The sequence below is a fragment of the Homalodisca vitripennis genome, chromosome 4 (assembly GCF_021130785.1).
Source record: "Homalodisca vitripennis isolate AUS2020 chromosome 4, UT_GWSS_2.1, whole genome shotgun sequence".
NCBI classification, from domain to species: Eukaryota; Metazoa; Arthropoda; class Insecta; order Hemiptera; family Cicadellidae; genus Homalodisca; species Homalodisca vitripennis.
This window is the reverse complement of record NC_060210.1, coordinates 69,028,537-69,047,416: the sequence shown is the minus strand read 5'-3', so window position 1 is coordinate 69,047,416 and position 18,880 is coordinate 69,028,537. Positions and strand designations below refer to the sequence as shown.

The 18,880-nt window shown below is 34.2% G+C and overlaps 1 protein-coding gene across 1 annotated transcript; it reads left to right on the top strand.

Moving 5' to 3' along the window:
• The first annotated feature begins 202 nt into the window (after nucleotides 1-202).
• On the top strand, nucleotides 203-583 carry LOC124361053 (protein trichome birefringence-like 32). The gene has a single exon (XM_046815090.1). It carries the CDS (start codon nucleotides 203-205, stop codon nucleotides 581-583), a length of 381 nt encoding a protein of 126 aa, XP_046671046.1.
• The last annotated feature ends 18,297 nt before the right edge of the window (nucleotides 584-18,880 follow it).

Here is an 18,880-nt window from a genome sequence, read left to right as displayed (position 1 = left end):
CCATGCGCACCCGTACAGCCAAGGTCATGGTATCAACAGTGCCTTATCGCCACGACCTCCCCCCTCCCACCTCGTTAACCAAGAGACGACTTGTGTTAACAACTACATAAGGGAGCTGTGTATCAGGTGTAAGGGGTCTGTGCTGCTGGATTTCAACGACATCGGAAGGCGACACTTCACTCGCCATGGCCAGCACCTGACTATGAGAGGAAAGCGGATGCTTGCCGAACTGGTGGTGGCCGGCCTGAAGAAGGCCAGCTTAGCCACTGATGACCAGTCACCATCACCATCACCACCATCACCACAAACGTCTTCATCGCCACCCCCACCGCCTCCATCACCCCCACCGCCACCATCACCACCACCGCCTCCATCACCACCAGCGCCTCCATCACTGCCGTCGCCGCCGCCGTCTCTGCTGCTAACAGCATCTGCTGCCGATGTTGACCGTGTACCGCTTGGTCCTGATGGGCCTTGGACGCGGCCTTACAACAGCTACGCGGAGGCAGTAAAATCTCCACCGTTGATGACCAATGGACGCTCTGCGGATCTTATGCAAGCTGGAATTGACTCGGTTTTTTAGGGACCCCACTTTGAATCAGCGGACAAAATTAACTACTAAAAACCATCAGAAACACACAAACACTCACAGACAAACGGAAGTAAGGCTGCTTCATCAAAATTCCCAATTTGCAACCAACAAATTAGATCAAATCCAACTCATGTGCAAGGATCTGAAAGCAGAGCTTCTTGTAATAACGGAAAACGGTTTCAACAAGGATAACATCGCACTGTGCAAAATTCCAAATTATAAATTGGTTTCCGCGTATTGCCGATCCCACTCCAGAGGAGGAGGAGTTGCCATTTTTCTGAAACAAAATTTTGCGTCTGCCCCCTTTCCGATCCAGGATTCAATCGAAAAAGATTTCGAAGCAGTCGGGATCAAACTACAAACAAAAACATCAAAATTCTTCGTGATCGGAATTTACAGGTCTCTCAGTGGAAACGAAGACACCTTCTTTTCAAAATTCGAAAAATTACTGACATGTCTGACTAACCAACGTCAGCATTTTGTCATTATGGGGGATTTCAACATCAACGCGTTGGACAACACTCACCATGCAACAATTCGTTTGGTCGATTTACTTAGGTCATTTCAGCTTGATTTGCTAGTCAAATCTCCAACGAGAGTGACGGCTGCAACCAAAACTGTAATCGACTACATAATCACCAATCACCCAAGTGTCGCAGTGTCTGTGGTGAATACAGCTATATCTGACCACTACGGCCAAGAGGCCGTCATTAGTGGGATACAACTTACAAGGGAGCCCAAAATTAAACAAACAATAAGAGACATAAGGAAAGAAAACATCGCTCACCTTAACGCTTCCCTTTCTAAAGAAAGATGGAATTTTCTAAATTCATCTCAACCCGTTGAGCAACAGTTTAAATTGTTTACCGACACTTTTAATTTCCACGTTAACACCTGCTGCCCTACAAAAACAATTAATGTCTGTGACAAAAATTCAAAAAACAATTGGATCACACCAGGAATTTTAGTTTCTAGAGAGAAACTGAAATTTATGTCTGAAATTTATAAAAACACTTCTAATGAACAGTTCAAAATATTTTTCAGGAATTATAAAAAAGTATATAAGAAAGTGATCCAAGCTGCGAAAACACTCGATGTCTCCAAATCAATTTTCTCTTCAAAAAACGTTTCTAAAACAACTTGGGGCATCATAAACAATAAAACAAATGCATTCAAACAAATCAAAATTAAAGTTGGGGATAGGCTTGTGGAGGATGAGACTGAGATTGCCAGTCGGTTTAACGAGTTCTTCGCATCCGTTGCTGACGGGCAAGGTCCTCGGCCATCTGACCCTAAAGTACGCCCCTTGCGAAGGCAAAGCCCAGCAGCATCAATGGTGTTGGCGCCTGTTGTTGAGGATGAGCTTCACCTAATTATCCAGCAGCTCCCAGCCAAAAAGTCAAACGACCTTAATCTGATGTCCCCATGGCTCATTAAAAAATGCTGCAAGCATTTAGTGAGACCCTTAACTGAATTAGTAAATTATTCATTCCAAACAGGAGTGTTCCCCTCTCTCCTCAAAATTGCAAAAGTGGTTCCAATTTTAAAGAAACGATCCAGCCTCTATAAATAACTACCGGCCTGTCTCAATTTTGCCAGTATTCAGCAAAATTTTTGAAAAGCTTTTTCTTATAAGAATGCTTCACTTTTTGGACAAATACAATCAGCTTTCAAATGAACAGTTTGGGTTCAGAAAGGGTAAATCGACAACCGACGCAGTCGTTGGTCTTGTCGATATCATTTTAGAGGGGATTGAATGTCGGAACCACACAATGAGTGTGTTCCTGGATCTGTCCAAAGCATTCGACTGCGTTGACCACAATATACTGCTCGACAAACTTGAGTCCCACGGCATTCGAGGCGTGCCTTTTAAATGGCTTAGCTCATTTCTAAGCCACAGATCCCAAGTTGTCCAGATATCAAATAAATCATCCAAACCAATAGACCTTACATATGGAGTCCCCCAGGGGTCTATCCTCAGTCCTGTGCTTTTCCTGCTTTATGTCAACGACATAGAATCATCGCTTCTGCATGGAAGAACAGTGCAGTTTGCAGATGATACGACTCTTTTTTTCAATGCAAGATCAAGCGAAGTTTTGGAACAACAGGCTTTTGTTGATATCAACAACCGTGTCCAATACTTCAACAGCCTCAACCTCACAATAAACTCTTCAAAAACCAACGTTTTAAATTTTTCTTTGCGCACTGCGGGCAACCAGTGCGGACCTGCCATCTTGATGGCTGACTCCACACTGGACGAAGTCTACTCTTCAAAATTCCTTGGAATGTACCTTGATCGAGGACTGACATGGAATGTGCACATTGATCATGTTTGCGCCAAAATCTGCTCAGGCATCTTTGTTCTGAGGTCTTTAGCAAAATACTGCCCGAGTCAGGTACTGATTATGGCGTATTATGGCTTGATATACCCCCACCTGGCCTATGGAGTGATCCTTTGGGGAGCTTGCGCTAACACTCAGTTCCAAAGAGTTTTCAGACTCCAAAAAAAAGCAATTCGAATCATTGCTAAAATCAAATTCAGAGAGTCGTGCAGGCAAGTTTTCAAGAAATTGCAGCTGTTGACTCTGCCATGTCTCTACATATTGGAAACAACTATGTTTTGTGTGAATAAATGTACCTTAACCAGAGGACAAAACATACACATGTATGAGACACGTGGCAGAGCAAACTACCGAACTGGTAGACACAGAACGGTGGTTTATGAACGCCTGCCTTCACAAGCGGGTGTTCAATTCCTCAACAGACTGCCCAATCCAATCAAAGATGCTCCAACGCCAAAGGCGTTTAAGACTCGCCTAAAACGCTTCTTGGTGTCTCAAGCGTTTTATAATGCAGGTGAGTTTTTGGCTTTCAACTGGGAGGCCGCCCAATTTGAAGAATGACACCGCTGTTCGAAGTGGGTTGCATTGGCGATGAATGAAAGAGGTGTGACTTTAAACATTGTATGTCTGTATGTGTATTATAGTATGAATGACTGAAATTTTATTATTATTAATTGACGTTTGCCATACGATGTATTATTGTCTCAGCAATAAAACAGATTTGATTTGATTTGATTCTTTACAAACGTTACTCTTAGTGGCATGGAATAGTACACAATATTCATTATAGCGTTATAAAAATAATATTTTTACATTTTTCTCAACCCATGCATTTTGATTGATATTATATAATGACCAGAATGTACTTTCTGATGTAACTGCCATTTTTGGTCATTTCAGGAGAATGGCCCGCAAGGAATCAGGAGGAAATCTTAAATTAGAGCATAAGTCAAGCAGTACATAAATATAAAAATCTATTATTAGATTACAATGCCGCAAATCTATCCTGAAAAGGTTCACTGTTTAAAAATTATGCTGGTTTAAAGTTTGAAACATTTTCAATGGAGGTCCTGCTCTAGGTAGTTTAATATTCTTGTCTTGGCTCAAGTTGGGAAATTAAACTTAATAAATGAGTACTGGACTTCGTAAATTGTTTTTAAGATAGTTATTATCTATTCACATGAAATTTTGTACGTTTAAAATAATACACATCTTGGGCTATGCTTACGTTAAAATGTTTGACAACATCCTTGTAAACCGTTCTCTAATTTCACGTGAGGAGTCAATAACTACCAAATTTGTTAAGTCCAGTATTAATTTAATACTAAGTTTCACACAGCTATACCATACCAACCATGTATTAGATTTCGTATATTGATTTCAAGTATGTGATATGAACATTTTAGGAGGAATAGTAGGGATGTTATATATCGTACCATAATATTACTGGAATAATCTACAAACATGTTGAGGCAGCTTTTATAAATCCATATCGTAAAGTGTATTAGACTTTCTGGATTTATTCCTTGGACACCATATTACAGTGTATCTTCAGATTAAATATTATTGAAGAAATTAAACAATTTCATCAAAGGAGATACTGTACAAAAAAGATCACTGATAAAAAATGTCTAGAGGGGAATACTTTAGAGGGTGCTAGCAAATGGTTACCGTACCTCTATACCAGAAGTCAATGGCGCATCACCATTGCTGGACGTTGATCACCATACTAGACACAGCGTCAATGTAATATTAATTTTCTGAAAGTAATTTGAAGATTTAAATGCCTGGCAGCCATACTTTTTAAAAAATTAGTTGAGTTCCTTTAAATAAAAAAACCATTAAATTCCATAATAATATGTTTAAACTAAACAGATTTACGCTATTTTTACCTTACTGATTTCCGGAATAATATAGTTCAGTCAGTGTCCATAGTTTCAATACTTGAGAACTAGTCATGTATTAAAGTATTGAAAATACGATCCTTCTGAGGAATTTTGGTTAGGTTAGGTTAGATATTGTTATGGTAACTTTTTGGAAAAGCAGACAATATTTAGTAACTATTTACTGAAAAAATGTTACTAAGAAAGTATGACACAATGACAATGGCTGCCGAGTATAGAGATAACGACATTGTTGTCGCTGACGAGACAGCGTAGCGACGCTCTCCAGCATTACACCTCATCTTGCAGCAGACAATGTGATCTGAATAGAAACTGTTCCCTTCACCGTACAATTGCACTGTTCTGTGTTGTTTGTGCCCTCTTCCGAGTATATCCTTAACCTTTTATGTACAAAAAAAGCGTAATTTATTAAGATTTCAATTTGAAACATGTGACAAACTCTCCGTGGGAAATGTTTCTGTGAGACAGTAGGAATAAAGTACATGTACTAGGTATGAGTGCCTGGTGTGTAACAGGCTTCTCTGAAGTTGCAATAAAGTGACAGTTTATAGCTCATTTCCCCCTAAAATAAGGTAGCATTTATTCCTATATCACATGTTAAAATGTCATTTAAATGTACCTAGTCGTTTTTAAACATTTTTGTTCTGATATTTTCTCGTTGCCAAAAGAAATTATGCAAACAGATAGACAAACAGTCAGAAGTTAAACATTTCCTGCCCCTCCAGTGACAGGATTTGCTAACGCTCAGCCTTAAGAATCTCCCTCTAGTTATATTCCTCATAAACATTTTGTTGATTGTACTTGAACTCTTTACTTTGCTTCAATACTTTTAGACTAGTAGAAAAATGGTCTAAAAGACTAGGCCAGCAAACACAAAAGACAAATGTTTTCTTCTGAGGAGTTCAATCACGAAAGCTTAAGAGATTCCATCTCAACATCTAGCTATAAAATTGTAACACCGATACAAATGTGCGATAGTAAAATTGATCTTATCCCATTAATTTTTACTGAGCAAAGTTTAAAAGACGTGTCTATATCTAAACACGTTGTATTGATTGTGGAATTTATATCCTGTCACAAAACTAAATTTACTGTAAGCACCGTTCAACGCCATATGGGCCAATATTGTATATAAATATATACATTCATTCTCTAAAAACCCTGTGTACTTCCAACAGTGAATTAATAATAGAATATGTGACTTTTATTACTCTCTATATTTATGGTAAATAAAAAAGTAATACATAAACCTGTAGGTTTAGTTTTACATATGCCTAACTCGAAATCGGTATGTATGTTAAGCACTAAAATCAATAGCACTCTATTATATCAGTAATCTGATAACACCTCTAACAATGTAACACGAATAGCTATCTAATTGATGCCATAAAACATTCATAGGTTAGTGTTTTGTTCTTTCTAAACAGTAAAGGTTTCACCTTGATGAAATCTTCTTTTCACATGTTCATTTAATTGGTCTCTGCGTTTATCTAAAACCAGATATGACGAAATTGACATATAAGAAAAGTTTAAGTAGAAACTAAATTCAGTTCCAATATTTGTATTGAACCAGTTTATGGCATGTTATCGTAATTAGAAATTCCTTTAATCATTTATATAAGAGTAATTCCTATTCATAAAGTACTTAAAATATTAGCAAACTGTTTTTATTGCTAGTTTCAAATGTTTTAATGTGAACACAAAAATTAATTCAATTATTTCCATTGTTAAATATACATTTGCTAAACGAAATATATCAAATTAAGCAATCTTTATGTTGGTAGGCAAATTGGAGATCGACTGCGCATTTTCTTCTATCCTGCCAAAGCTAAAATATTAACTGACTTAAAATGAGCAGAAACTAGTCTACTAGCAAATCTCTATGTTGCCAAAGCCCTAATGTTCCGAGTGTTCCCGTATACTACTGTACTTTTCCAAATCACTGCAGTTAATATTATTTGTTCCTTAAATATTATCCCGCCAAACTTTAATATTTTTTACACATATTTAATTTTTTACTTTATTTAAAAGATGTTTCAATTTTCACAATTGTTTTGGTGTCATTATTGTTTTGACGGTCTATTATCAGGAATAAATTATAAATATAGTTTAACTGCTACATACAGGTATAAATTTAATTAGCAAACAGATATTTTTATCGATTAGTTTATAATATTATTTTCACGCTAAATCTAAAGCTTTGTCTTTAGTTTTAAACTATTGTTTACGTTCAAAAAAGGATTTTTATAACTATAAGCCTTGATAGTAACCTAAGTCAGATAGTTGGAGAAACAGAAGATGGATGAAATTGTTCTACTTGTTCTATATTAATATAAACCTATAATAGTACATTGGAAGAAGAGTAACAAACTTTTACAGAGCACAATAGAATTCTACGAACTTACATCCTCAAAGCTTGAGCAATATCCTGAACTCGTATCTCGTTATTTATAAGCCACTGTAACTTCAAAAGTCAACTCCTGTGGTTTTATTTATATTTAGAAAATGTTTCTGGGACATTTCATGTGATTACAATTGGTAGGACAAAACTCTCCAACCTTTTAGAACAGAAATACACTATATTAGGGTAATAGAGGCTTCTTAAACCAATCTTCCTTATATTAATTAAACTGGTCTTTTTTATAGAAACAAATATATTTTAATGATATTACTTCACAACTCACATGAAAACAGTTTCATAGATCGAAATTAATATTTTTGTAATTGTAATTTACATATATTAGAAACCTCGCTTTTAACATTTAGGGGAAACATTGCCTCATGTATTTAGTCAAAATAGTTGGATTACCAAAACCAAAATTCATCAGTCTCCTGAGCAAAGTTTTACACGCTTCAGATTACGTACTTGAAAAATCTACAAAGCCAATTCGCCAATATTTTTATAACCACAGTTCAAGGTAGTCTTGTTCTGAAAAATAATAAAATCTGTTGAACAATCACTGAATGAAGTTCATACCATTGGCCATTCACTACAAGTAGGGGGATAAAGGATCCAAAACAGTTTTTTTTTCATCCATGGTTGATTTTTTATTGAGGAGAACTGTTTTTTTTATTCTTAAATTGTTTTATATAACATTCGTTACATTTACACCATTTACGTTGTTCATGTCGACATTTTTCTAAACATTTCCCTGCAGACGCCCTGCTGGTTATTTCATATATATCATAGCTGATTATTTCGATTTTCAACTTTCCCTCGTCTACACGATATTGCCAGACTGTTGCAAAAGTCCAATCTCCGTTCTTTGCTATCACTGTTAATTCCTTATTAAAATAAATTTTATCGTGTATTTTCCAAGGATAGGATAATATAGAATGATTATTTGTCAAATTCTCATAAACAAGGCTTACATCACATCACATTTGTATCTCGTGTTACGACAAACTTTTTCTAACATAATCGTGCAGTCAAGTTTATGGACCAGTGGTATGTTGATATATATAATTTATATATAAATCCATAGCTTTAACTAGCATATATTGCAATCAGAAAACTAGGATAGATCGGGTTTCTAACTTTAAATGTTTAGATGACTCAGGTATGCTTGAATTATTTTAGTTTTACTCACATAGTTATGGCATTAAGTGGGTTTAGCAGTGACATTGTTTATTTTGTTAACAAAGCTTGTGTCAAGTGACATCTACCTTCAACAAACAATGTCAGGGTAAAGCATGTTTGTTTTCTCGTGTTAATGACAACTCTGCAAAACCTCATCATACATCATCATACGAGAACAGAACTAAAACCAATAACAGTAACTTTGTTAACTACAGGAGGGACGTATAAAACCAGACTGGATATCACAGCGCAAAACAAACACTTAGAATAATAATCGTCATCCTTTTAATCGTCTGCATATTATATAAATTCCCATAGTAAATTCAAGTGAAAGCGGTGCTGTATTTACTAAAACAAGGTAGAACAATCAAACTTGCCTCTTCATGTCATGAAAAAGTGTTGTGTAAATGTCCAAGCGATCATCAGACATCGGTATAGATACATCCAAGTTTTCTTATTTATATCACGAAGTATTTCTTGTGTTTCATTAAACATTTCTTTATTATCGTTCAATGAACGCTTGACTTTGAGTAGGTTTATATCTAGTAAAATGCTTTTGGGAAGTGTATATAGTATAAATATCTTGAACATTGTTGACTTTATAAAATTGGACATAGAGCTCATTTCATCCAAGGCCATTTTATTAATTGCATTTTAATATAAAAAAGTGACATGTCTTCAGAAGCAGAATAGTATTGTGTTTAGAATACAACGTTCATGGGTTTTTAATAAAATCTGCTAATGACGAAATTTAATTAAATAAAAATTTAAAATGCAAAAAGATACAAAATTATATTTTACTTTCACAGGTCAACGTGTAGGGCCTGTTTTGTACTTAGCATCAGCCGACGAAGCTGAACACTCAGGGCAACCAAGTGGCAACCAAATTCTTTAAAATGAGGTCAGCGTTCAGGGACGTATTAAACAATGAGGTGGATTTTGGATCTGGATACCTCGTGATTCTTCACTGTAAATGGCCTAAATTCAACCCTAGACCCTTGCCGGGCGTGTTTGGGCCCTCCCCTTGTACTGCAGTCTGAGTGGTTGGGGACGCCTAGTGGAGACACCTCGTATGTGAACTTATAAGTTTGTTGTTCACTGTTGAAGTGAAACTGACTCAAATAGGAACCACTGTCAGTAACCAGCCTCGCTATGCTGAAAGTAATGAATAAAAATTGTAGGAATGTAGATGAAGAACTATGAGTGTATACACTCTCGTGACTGTACCTAGCAGGTTTAGAGGTGTTGGTGTTCAACCTACGAGTGGTCTAGAATAAGGCACAGGAGCAATTAGCTGAAAGCTCTGATAAACCGGGAACCTTAACCTCCCCCACTGTATGAAAGTTAGTTTTAAGTTTCAAGTTTCATTTTGGTATGTCGGGCTTTAGGCACAGACCAAGTGAAGTTTGAAAGTTTATTGTTGGAAGCAATCAATAATTTCTTTAACACATGTGTTATAAAAATACAAAAATGTAAATAGAAAGCAAAATTAACGAAGAGATGAGAAAAAAGAAAGAAAGTGGCCAGAATATAGTTAGCGAGATTATGTAGTGAATAGGGCAATATAAACCTCAGGTTCTCGGGAGAACATTCCTCAGGTGAGATAATTAGAGAAGAAAATAGTGATAATCCTATATAAAATATGAAACTATGTTTACATACTTAAATAAAACGTGATCATTTATGATGATATTTACAATGTACTTTATCGAAGCAAAGATGCGTCAAAAACATCTATAAAGGGCCTTTGATAATCTGCTCACAAAAGAGTTAATCCTCTCCGAGCTTCTATTGTAGTCCTGATAAAAGAAAAGTTGATAAAAGACTTCATATCTAATACACAGGATCGCATAATATTCAGGTTCTACATCTACACTATCCCCTACTATAAGCCATATTGCTTTATGATCAAACCTAATTTGGGATGTAGAACTCGGATATTAAGCCCGATGTAGATTGCCAGGTGAAGGAACAATGCCGTACCAATATCTGTTCTAACTTGCTGAAACAATGGGTCAAGTGGGCATACTTTGAGAGTACATGAATACAAGGTGTAGTGTATAGCTGTACTTGGTGTTACAAAGTGCTTGCATTTCCGTTGTCCTGAATTCTGTAACTTTAAATCTCTAGAAAACAGTCTAATTTAAAAATTACATCTTGCATATTAACTTACAAGTCTAATCAATTTTCAATAATCTAAACATATTGAAGTATTTTAGTAAAAAAAAGTAATTTTTTCGTATGGGATAATCAATTATACGATTTTAAGTTACATGCAGTCCAGCAACATTAGTTATAGACTGGAATATTTGCATGGAACTGCAACAAAGTCTGTTACGAAACACGCGATGTGGCGTAATTGTATCTTTGTATTAATGAGACTGATGATTGAATGGCTAGTATTTTATCAAGGAATTATCACATTGAATAATCTATAAAATTCGTGATGAAAAGCGTTAAAATCCAATTACATTAATGTTGTTTTAAACAGATAAGTAATGGATCTGCATCAATTAACAAGGGTTTGTTAATTTGATCGAAACGGTACTTTACAGCCTCTTAAATTACTAAACTGGTATTTAAATTGTTTTACAGCTTCGCTTTAAATAATTCCCTGTTACATTTAAGCTGCTTATAAAAAAGCACTTATCTATCTGTGTATTCTTGACTCTAACATCCTTGGTATCGGTTTGCTAACTAGCTTTTGTATAATGATTGTATCACATCACCAACTACATACAGAATGCCAATGATTGTTATTTGTATCAAGACCGTGCGTATCATTTTCGTTTCAACGTAGTAATGTTTCTCTAAGCTGTGTATTTATTCTAATGTTTCATGAGTTTTTTTTTATAAAACACGACGTATTCATAAAATAGCCGATTAAGTGATATGCACAAACTAATCGCCTTTAAAATGTTATTTAAAATTATTTTAGTTTCGACAAAATCAAGAACTATTTTGTCCTGTGTGAAATGAATTCCCATATCATTCAATTAGAACACGTTCCATCCAACATGAGATTGGATACGCACTCAATATTTGACATAGCCTGTTTGGTAATATAAATGTGTTCATATCATTTTAATGGTCCAAAGACAATGTTATACATACCAACATACACGCAGCTGTTTATATTACAAACACCTAAGTTTAGGATGTTCTCCTAATAATAATATACCTACATCAACTTAAGCCTACTTTTTGTAGGTGTTGTTTTATTTATATCAGCATGGAATTATCAAAGTTTCATGATGAAAGGTTATGGCAATTGTTTGAGATCATACAGTGAGGTTGAAAAGCAATTCAATGATTTGTTTCCAGACGAACCAATCCTATTACAAAATGAGCAGTGTAATATAACCATAAATTACCTGTTATTTATTTATAAATCACATCAAAGTAAACAAATTAATTTGGTAAAAGTAATCATAAAGTTGTATATACGATATTGAGCTCAGGCCAAAACCAGTTTGATTTTACAGTCTCACGAACATCTTATATATTGAGATAAAAATTTTATAGTAGGATTTTATATTCATTAAATTTACAAATCTCAAAATAAGACCATTGAATGATTTTAAATAACCATACGCCAGTTACACAAATATAAGTAGTTTATTTAAGAAAAGGTGGGTTTGAGAAGGTGTTTCACAAGTTTTCTATTTGGTTAAGAAACGTATTTCAAAGTTACTTAAATTTGTGTATGAATGAAATATTATTTCAAGTAAGAAATGTTTGCTGACAATTAAGCAAAGTCACATAATTTTCTAATTTATTACTCAAAATAACTAAGTTTTGAAATTTTTTCTAATGATGCACTTAAAAACGTGATGCAGCAATTATTTCAATTGTAAATAAACAAAACTATGGTATACTTAATGTAGTGTGATCCTATTTTGATGTCAAAATTTCACACGTAAATATATTATTAAAATATTTTATTACCCTTAAAATTAGAGGACATAAATTTTTCTTCGTTTAGTATTGTAAAATCATATATTTATAATAGTGATAGCATAACGTTATAACTTTTTATCTTAATTGAAATTAAACATTTATGAAGAATAAACGTACTTGACTAGTGTGTGAAGCACTCCGAAGGAGTAGGGTGCCTAATATAGGAGTATGTTAACACTACTCAAGCTATAGTATACATGTTAATACTTGGGCTCCCAAGGGACATAATGCCTCATATTGGGTGGCAACGCGTGCTCTAGTAGTGAATTGTGAGGATTATACGGAGCTTAGGCCCTAAAAGAGTTGTCAGTTTGCATGCTGTGTACTAATTAAAGAATTAAATGTATGCATTGCTTCTCATAGTTTGTTTTATAATGGTGTCATTGCTTGAATTATATTTTGTGAAATGGATATTACTTTATAATAATGTTATATTTTAATGCCTAAAAGTTTATTTTTCTTAGCTTTCGCAAAAGAAAATGGGTTAAATCGTTTATAACTGTCAGTTGCTACACTTCAGGAGAGAGATCATGCCAGAGTTATGTTTATATCAAAATGTTCAGCAAGTGTAAACAATATAAAAATCTTGTATTTCTTAGGGTATAGTAGTTCATAAAGAAAAAATAATACAACAGAAAGATATTGATTGAAGGCAGTTTTACCTTATGGGTAGATTCCTATCAAGGGAACATATGTACAAAAGTCCACCAGAATTCCTATATTATTAAATTTAATATCACGAAAAGAGCTTTGCTCCGTACTTTTTCTGGTAAATCGTGTATTATGATTGATATACTTGTCCGCAAACGATAAAATTTTAAATGCTTTGGCTATTTATTGTTCTGTGATCCTTGTTCTTCTAATCGGTATTCTCGTTGCTCGTCATTTTCGGTAGTTACACGTTGTGTCACACAATGTCGCAAATCTTGCAGACGTCGCTCTCGTTGTTCGTTATATATTCAGTAGCTACACGTTTTGCTGCACGATGCCGCAAATCTTGCAGACGTCACTCTCGTTGTTCGTTATATATTCAGTAGCTACACGTTGTGCTGCACGATGCCGCAAATCTTGCAGACGTCGCTCTCGTTGTTCGTTATATATTCAGTAGCTACACGTTGTGCTGCACGATGCCGCAAATCTTGCAGACGTCACTCTCGTTGTTCGTTATATATTCAGTAACTACACGTTGTGCTGCACGATGTCGCAAATCTTGCAGACGTCGTTCTCGTTGTTCGTTATATTTTCAGTAGCTACACGTTGTGCTGCACGATGCCGCAAATCTTGCAGACGTCGCTCTCGTTGTTCGTTATATATTCAGTAGCTACACGTTGTGCTGCACGATGCCGCAAATCTTGCAGCACAACGTGTAGCTGTGAGGCATTCGTAAATATTTAATATTCAATTACAGTTATTTTTTTCTTGTTCATAGGTTTATTGTTTATTAACGTTTTTTCAAAGATCTTTTAGGCAATTTTAAGTGAAAACGTGAGTTAAGAATACAAATAGCCATTGGCTTACTACTCTTGTTATGATACGTAGGATGTAATTTACTATAAAACATAAACAAATAAATAAAAAATAAATAAATATTGACTTTGTCGCAGTTTGTAGTAATTGTTTGAAAAAGCGGATAAAACGTATTTTTATAAAAAAATAACCTAGCTAGATCGATTTATCACCCACGAAACCCCTTGCATACTAAATTAAATGAAAATCGTTGGAAACCGTTTTCCTACTCAGACGGTCAGTTCAACGGTAGAATCTTAATAGCTTCACAAGCATTTATACTAGCACTAAATGGTGTTTATAGCAAATGCAGAGGTAAAGACATCACGGTGAGTATTATTGACAATATAATTAAAATGTTAAAGCTGTTGCATTATAATTGATCCTTGGTCACAAAAGTGTTTTATATATAAAGAATATGTTGACAAATTATCCAATGATGCAATAAATGATGACAAACAGCTAAATAATTCGTATATTCCACCAGCTGTTTTAAGATCTAGTCTATGAAGATGAGAAGAAACTAGTATTTCGAGGTAACGTATAGAGATAATAATTTATTCGAGTTTAATTTATTCAAATGGCAGAAATTGTATTGGTTTATTAAAATAAAAATATATAAAAATATATTAGGAGTCAAATATATTTTTGGTAGCAATTGGTAATGTAAAAACATGTGTGGAAATATGAAAACAAACAGCTGAATATGAACGCGTATTACTGCGTATGTTTGGCGTACTGTTGAAACAGAACTGCCCACTGCTCTGGCGTTACTCTTAAATTAAAATGGCTCTAAAATTAAAGTAGCCTTAGTTTTATCTTGAAATTATCTGTTAAAATCTACCAAAATGCCTGAAAAATAAGTCAATCAGGGACTCAAAGTACTTAGCTTGAGCTTAGATCCTTATAAATATTATTTTTTAGCAGTTATAAAAATCACATAAATATGTCATTGTTGTATATGTGTTCTCTTGCATACTCTTACATAGGGGAAGAAGAGAGTGAGAGAGAGGAACAAACCATACAATTGCAGTTATGTTCATCAGGGAGCTAACAATGCAGCCATTGTACTCGCTTATTACTAAGAACCATATTCCGTAACAAATAAATTAACCAACCAACATACTAAAATATAAAACACCAAATTGTGTTACTTCAAAATCTACTCCATAGTACTCACATTCCACACTGTGAACTTCATTGTATTAAACTATATATTTTTTTAAATAGAGTAAGTAAAATCGGTGAACTATCTCAGCTCAAATTTACTTATGTTGAAAAACAAGAGCGTTTTACCCTCACAAAATTATTGATATATCCATAGTATACAAAATTGTTTATAGCAAGATATAAAAACCATTTTGGGGTAATTTTATTGCATTTATTAAAAGAAATCATTTAATGCAAAAACTACCGGCAGAACTACAGACCTATAATATTTTGGGTTTTAAAATTAAAACCAGCTAGAGCGGTATTTCAAAACTAAAAATATAAAAATATAAACTACATTTTTTGCTTAATACTTGAATAAATCCGTTATGGTTTGTTTGTATCTTTCTGTATTAATTTTGAATGTTACTAATTATTCTGTATGTTTTGAGACGTGACACGTGACTTATACTAGAAATATTCCTTATTACATTAAATATTAGTAATACTTTGTGGGTTTAACTTCATCAGCGAGTCGCTACTTCTAAAGTAAGCCTCTTCTGCTTCATACTTGTCTTGTGCGTAGCTGTGCGTAACATCTGAAAACAAGTTATGCCTCATACAAATGAGTATCACACTACAGTGTATATTATAAAAGTGACCTTTCATTACTTTGTAAGTACTAATATTAATTGCAACATAAAAGTTAATTGCAAAGTAAATGAGTCGTACACGCGAAAGCACAGTAGATAATCTGTTCACTGTACGATTAGGAAATAGCATTTATATACCTGACTTTATACTGATTAGAAAGTTTAAATATACGGAACAAGATATTAAGTGTTACTAATTTTCAAATATGATGCGTATTTAAAAATTAAATGATATTAAATTGCAGTTAATGCATAACATAATTTAATATACCCCCAACATTTATTTTGATTTTGATAAACTTTACATGCTCAATAGATAAAAGAAAACATATTACTTACAAATTTGGATACAATTAATAATTTCTATTTCATATTTGTATGCCTACTTAATAATCACGTTTCTGCTGTCTAAAATTCTAATAACAATTTTCTCACACATGATACCGTTGATAAATACGTATATAAGTTAAATTTTGTAATTTTAGTTACGTTAGCCTTTACACATTATTCAAAGCTGTATAAAATCTAAGTGAATAAACATTAAACTTCATATGCATGTTTAAGTTTAATTTAGGTTTTCACATCAATATGTTATAAACACCTTCCTTTTATATATGTAAATTATGTAGGAATAAAATATTTTCATACGTATTACAAACATTGGTATGCCTTTCTACAAGTTTGTAAGTAAATGATTTTTGAAATAATAATTTTTCACGTTTTCTTTATTAACTGTAACATTATAACAGTATTTTATTTTTTCATAGGGATATTTTTGTAATATGTGTGTTATTGCATAACAAGGGTATTAGTTGAAAAGTCATACAAAGCTATGTTTTTAGAATATGATTCCGTACAAGAATAATTTCTTGCAAAATAATTCAGTAACATTATCCCAGATTATATATTGACTGCAACATAAATAGTCGCGTGGGATAATACATTTGGTGCCACAGTTCAACCTGTGAAGGTCCAGTATTCATTTCCTGAGCGCAACGTCGTGTCCAATGCCGGGTGACGTACCACAAAGGTGGTTCATACTTCACAAACAAACTTTATTCATCCGTAATACAGACATACACTGGTCTTACAAAGCTTACTTTTTGTTTTTACATTACTACAAAGATCTTTTGGTATTATCTTTTGTAGCATGGAAACCCCTCGAACTACAGTATTTAATAGAAGAAAAATAAAAGATAATCTACTGACCTACCTTTAATTCAACGGAAAGGAAGGCTATTGTTGAAATCTTTAATCTTAAATTTAAAATTAAGAATAAATATAAAATTAAAAAAATATTTATTGTAAATTAAAATACCTGTAACTAACAGACTACTGTTCTAACAGTAATTTGTGAGATAACCCTAATTCGCTTTATAGTAATTTTATACCCCCGGTCATCTGCAAAGCAATAAAATAATTTTATGTTAAAGGTGTTAAGTGAACACATAAATTACAGCTGTAATTTTTATTTATTTAAGAGGGTGTTCAGGGGGTTGTGTACCTCAAAAATAAAAAAAAATTTTTTTTTTTTATTCTACGTTTCTTTCCGGTTAAAATATGTGCTATTTCAGTATTTGGAACATATTATAAAACATTTATAAAAATACATTGCAATGGTGAGTTTTTGTGATTTCTGAATCTGCACTAGTTTTTATATAGTTACAGACTTTATAAAGTAAGTATGAGTGGTGGGATATTTTGTTTTTTCATTGGCAGCACTGCCAGAGACAACTGTTGCTATGGAGCAATTCATTGTTGTGTTTATTCCCAGGTTTGGTTATGTTTGTTTGTTTCTTGTGGAAACAAAGTTGTTTTATAAAAGTTGCAGTGAACTAACAGGATCATTTTGTTTGATTGTATTGTTGAATTGTAATGTATTATAAGTAAACTTTTAAACATGCCAAGGTCTTCTACACCTTCTGCTTTCAAAAACAGAAAAGGGGAAGGCGGTAGGCCTAGTCTAAAATGTGGAAAGGTGAAGCCCTAGGCCTAGTGTGACAACTCCAGAAAGTAGTGTAAAAGGGGTATCAAACTCCAAATTGACTCCACAGTTAGATAAGTACTCTGAGTTTGAAGAATCAATTGATAAAATATCATCATAAGCCTCGACATATTAAAATCATTAATTAAAAAAGCATCAATGTGTCGATCTGTGGTTGCGATTTGACTGTAACGGTTGGTCGTTTGTATGGTTTGGCAACTGAGATTGTAGTAGAATGTACCGATTGTTGTACCCCAAGTAAATCCTTTTCATCACCATCAATAAGCCCAGCAACTGATAGGCGTTATTCACCTAGCAACAAACTTTGCTTATTTGATGAAAACGCTAGGCTAGTGTACGGTTTTCGGTGCATTGGCAAAGGGCCTACTGTAGGCAAAATATTTTGCGGGATTATGAACTTGCCACCACCTCCTATCCGTTTTTCAAAATATGCTACAGTTGTTGGTGATGCAGCACAGAAACTGGCATTAGAATCAATGCAAACTGCTACAGAAGAAGCAGTGATCGCTAATGAATGTAACTGAGACATTAGCGTTACATTAGATGGAACCTGGCAGAAGCGTGGCCACAGTTCCCTCAATGGTGTTGTTATGGCAACAAGTGTCGATACAGGAAAGGTGTTAGATGTCGCCATAAAATCAAAATATTGCCGTTGTAAAGGACAAGCTAAGAATGAACATGACAAAAACTGTACTGCTAACTACAATGGTGTTAGCGGAGGAATGGAGGTTGCAGGCGTTATGGATATTTTCAATAGATCCCTGGAAAAAAATGTCCGTTATGAGTATTATTTAGGAGATGGGGATTCCAAGGCTTATGACAGTGTAGCACAGGCTAATATTTACGAAGATCTTCCCATAACAAAACTAGAATGTATTGGCCACGTGCAAAAGAGGATGGGTACCAGACTTCTAGCATTGAAGCGAAGAAGTAAAGGTCAAAAATTGGACGACGGAAAATCTTTATCGGGTCGTAATAGGCTCACAGATGTTGCTATTTTAAATATACAGAAATACTTTGGACTAGCGATTCGAAGGAATCAAAACACTCTTGACGAAATTACAAAAGCTGTTTGGCCGGAATATTTTCATCTGAGTTCGAGTAATGATAAACCGCAGCACGGCCTATGCCCTCGTGACGAAGATAGTTGGTGCAAGTACAGAAAAGCAGAAGCTACAGCCACTACTTA

What these genes read in the sequence shown, in the direction of transcription:
- LOC124361053 (XM_046815090.1), top strand. Translation starts at nt 203, where the DNA reads ATGAGAGGAAAGCGGATGCTTGCCGAACTGGTGGTGGCCGGCCTGAAG.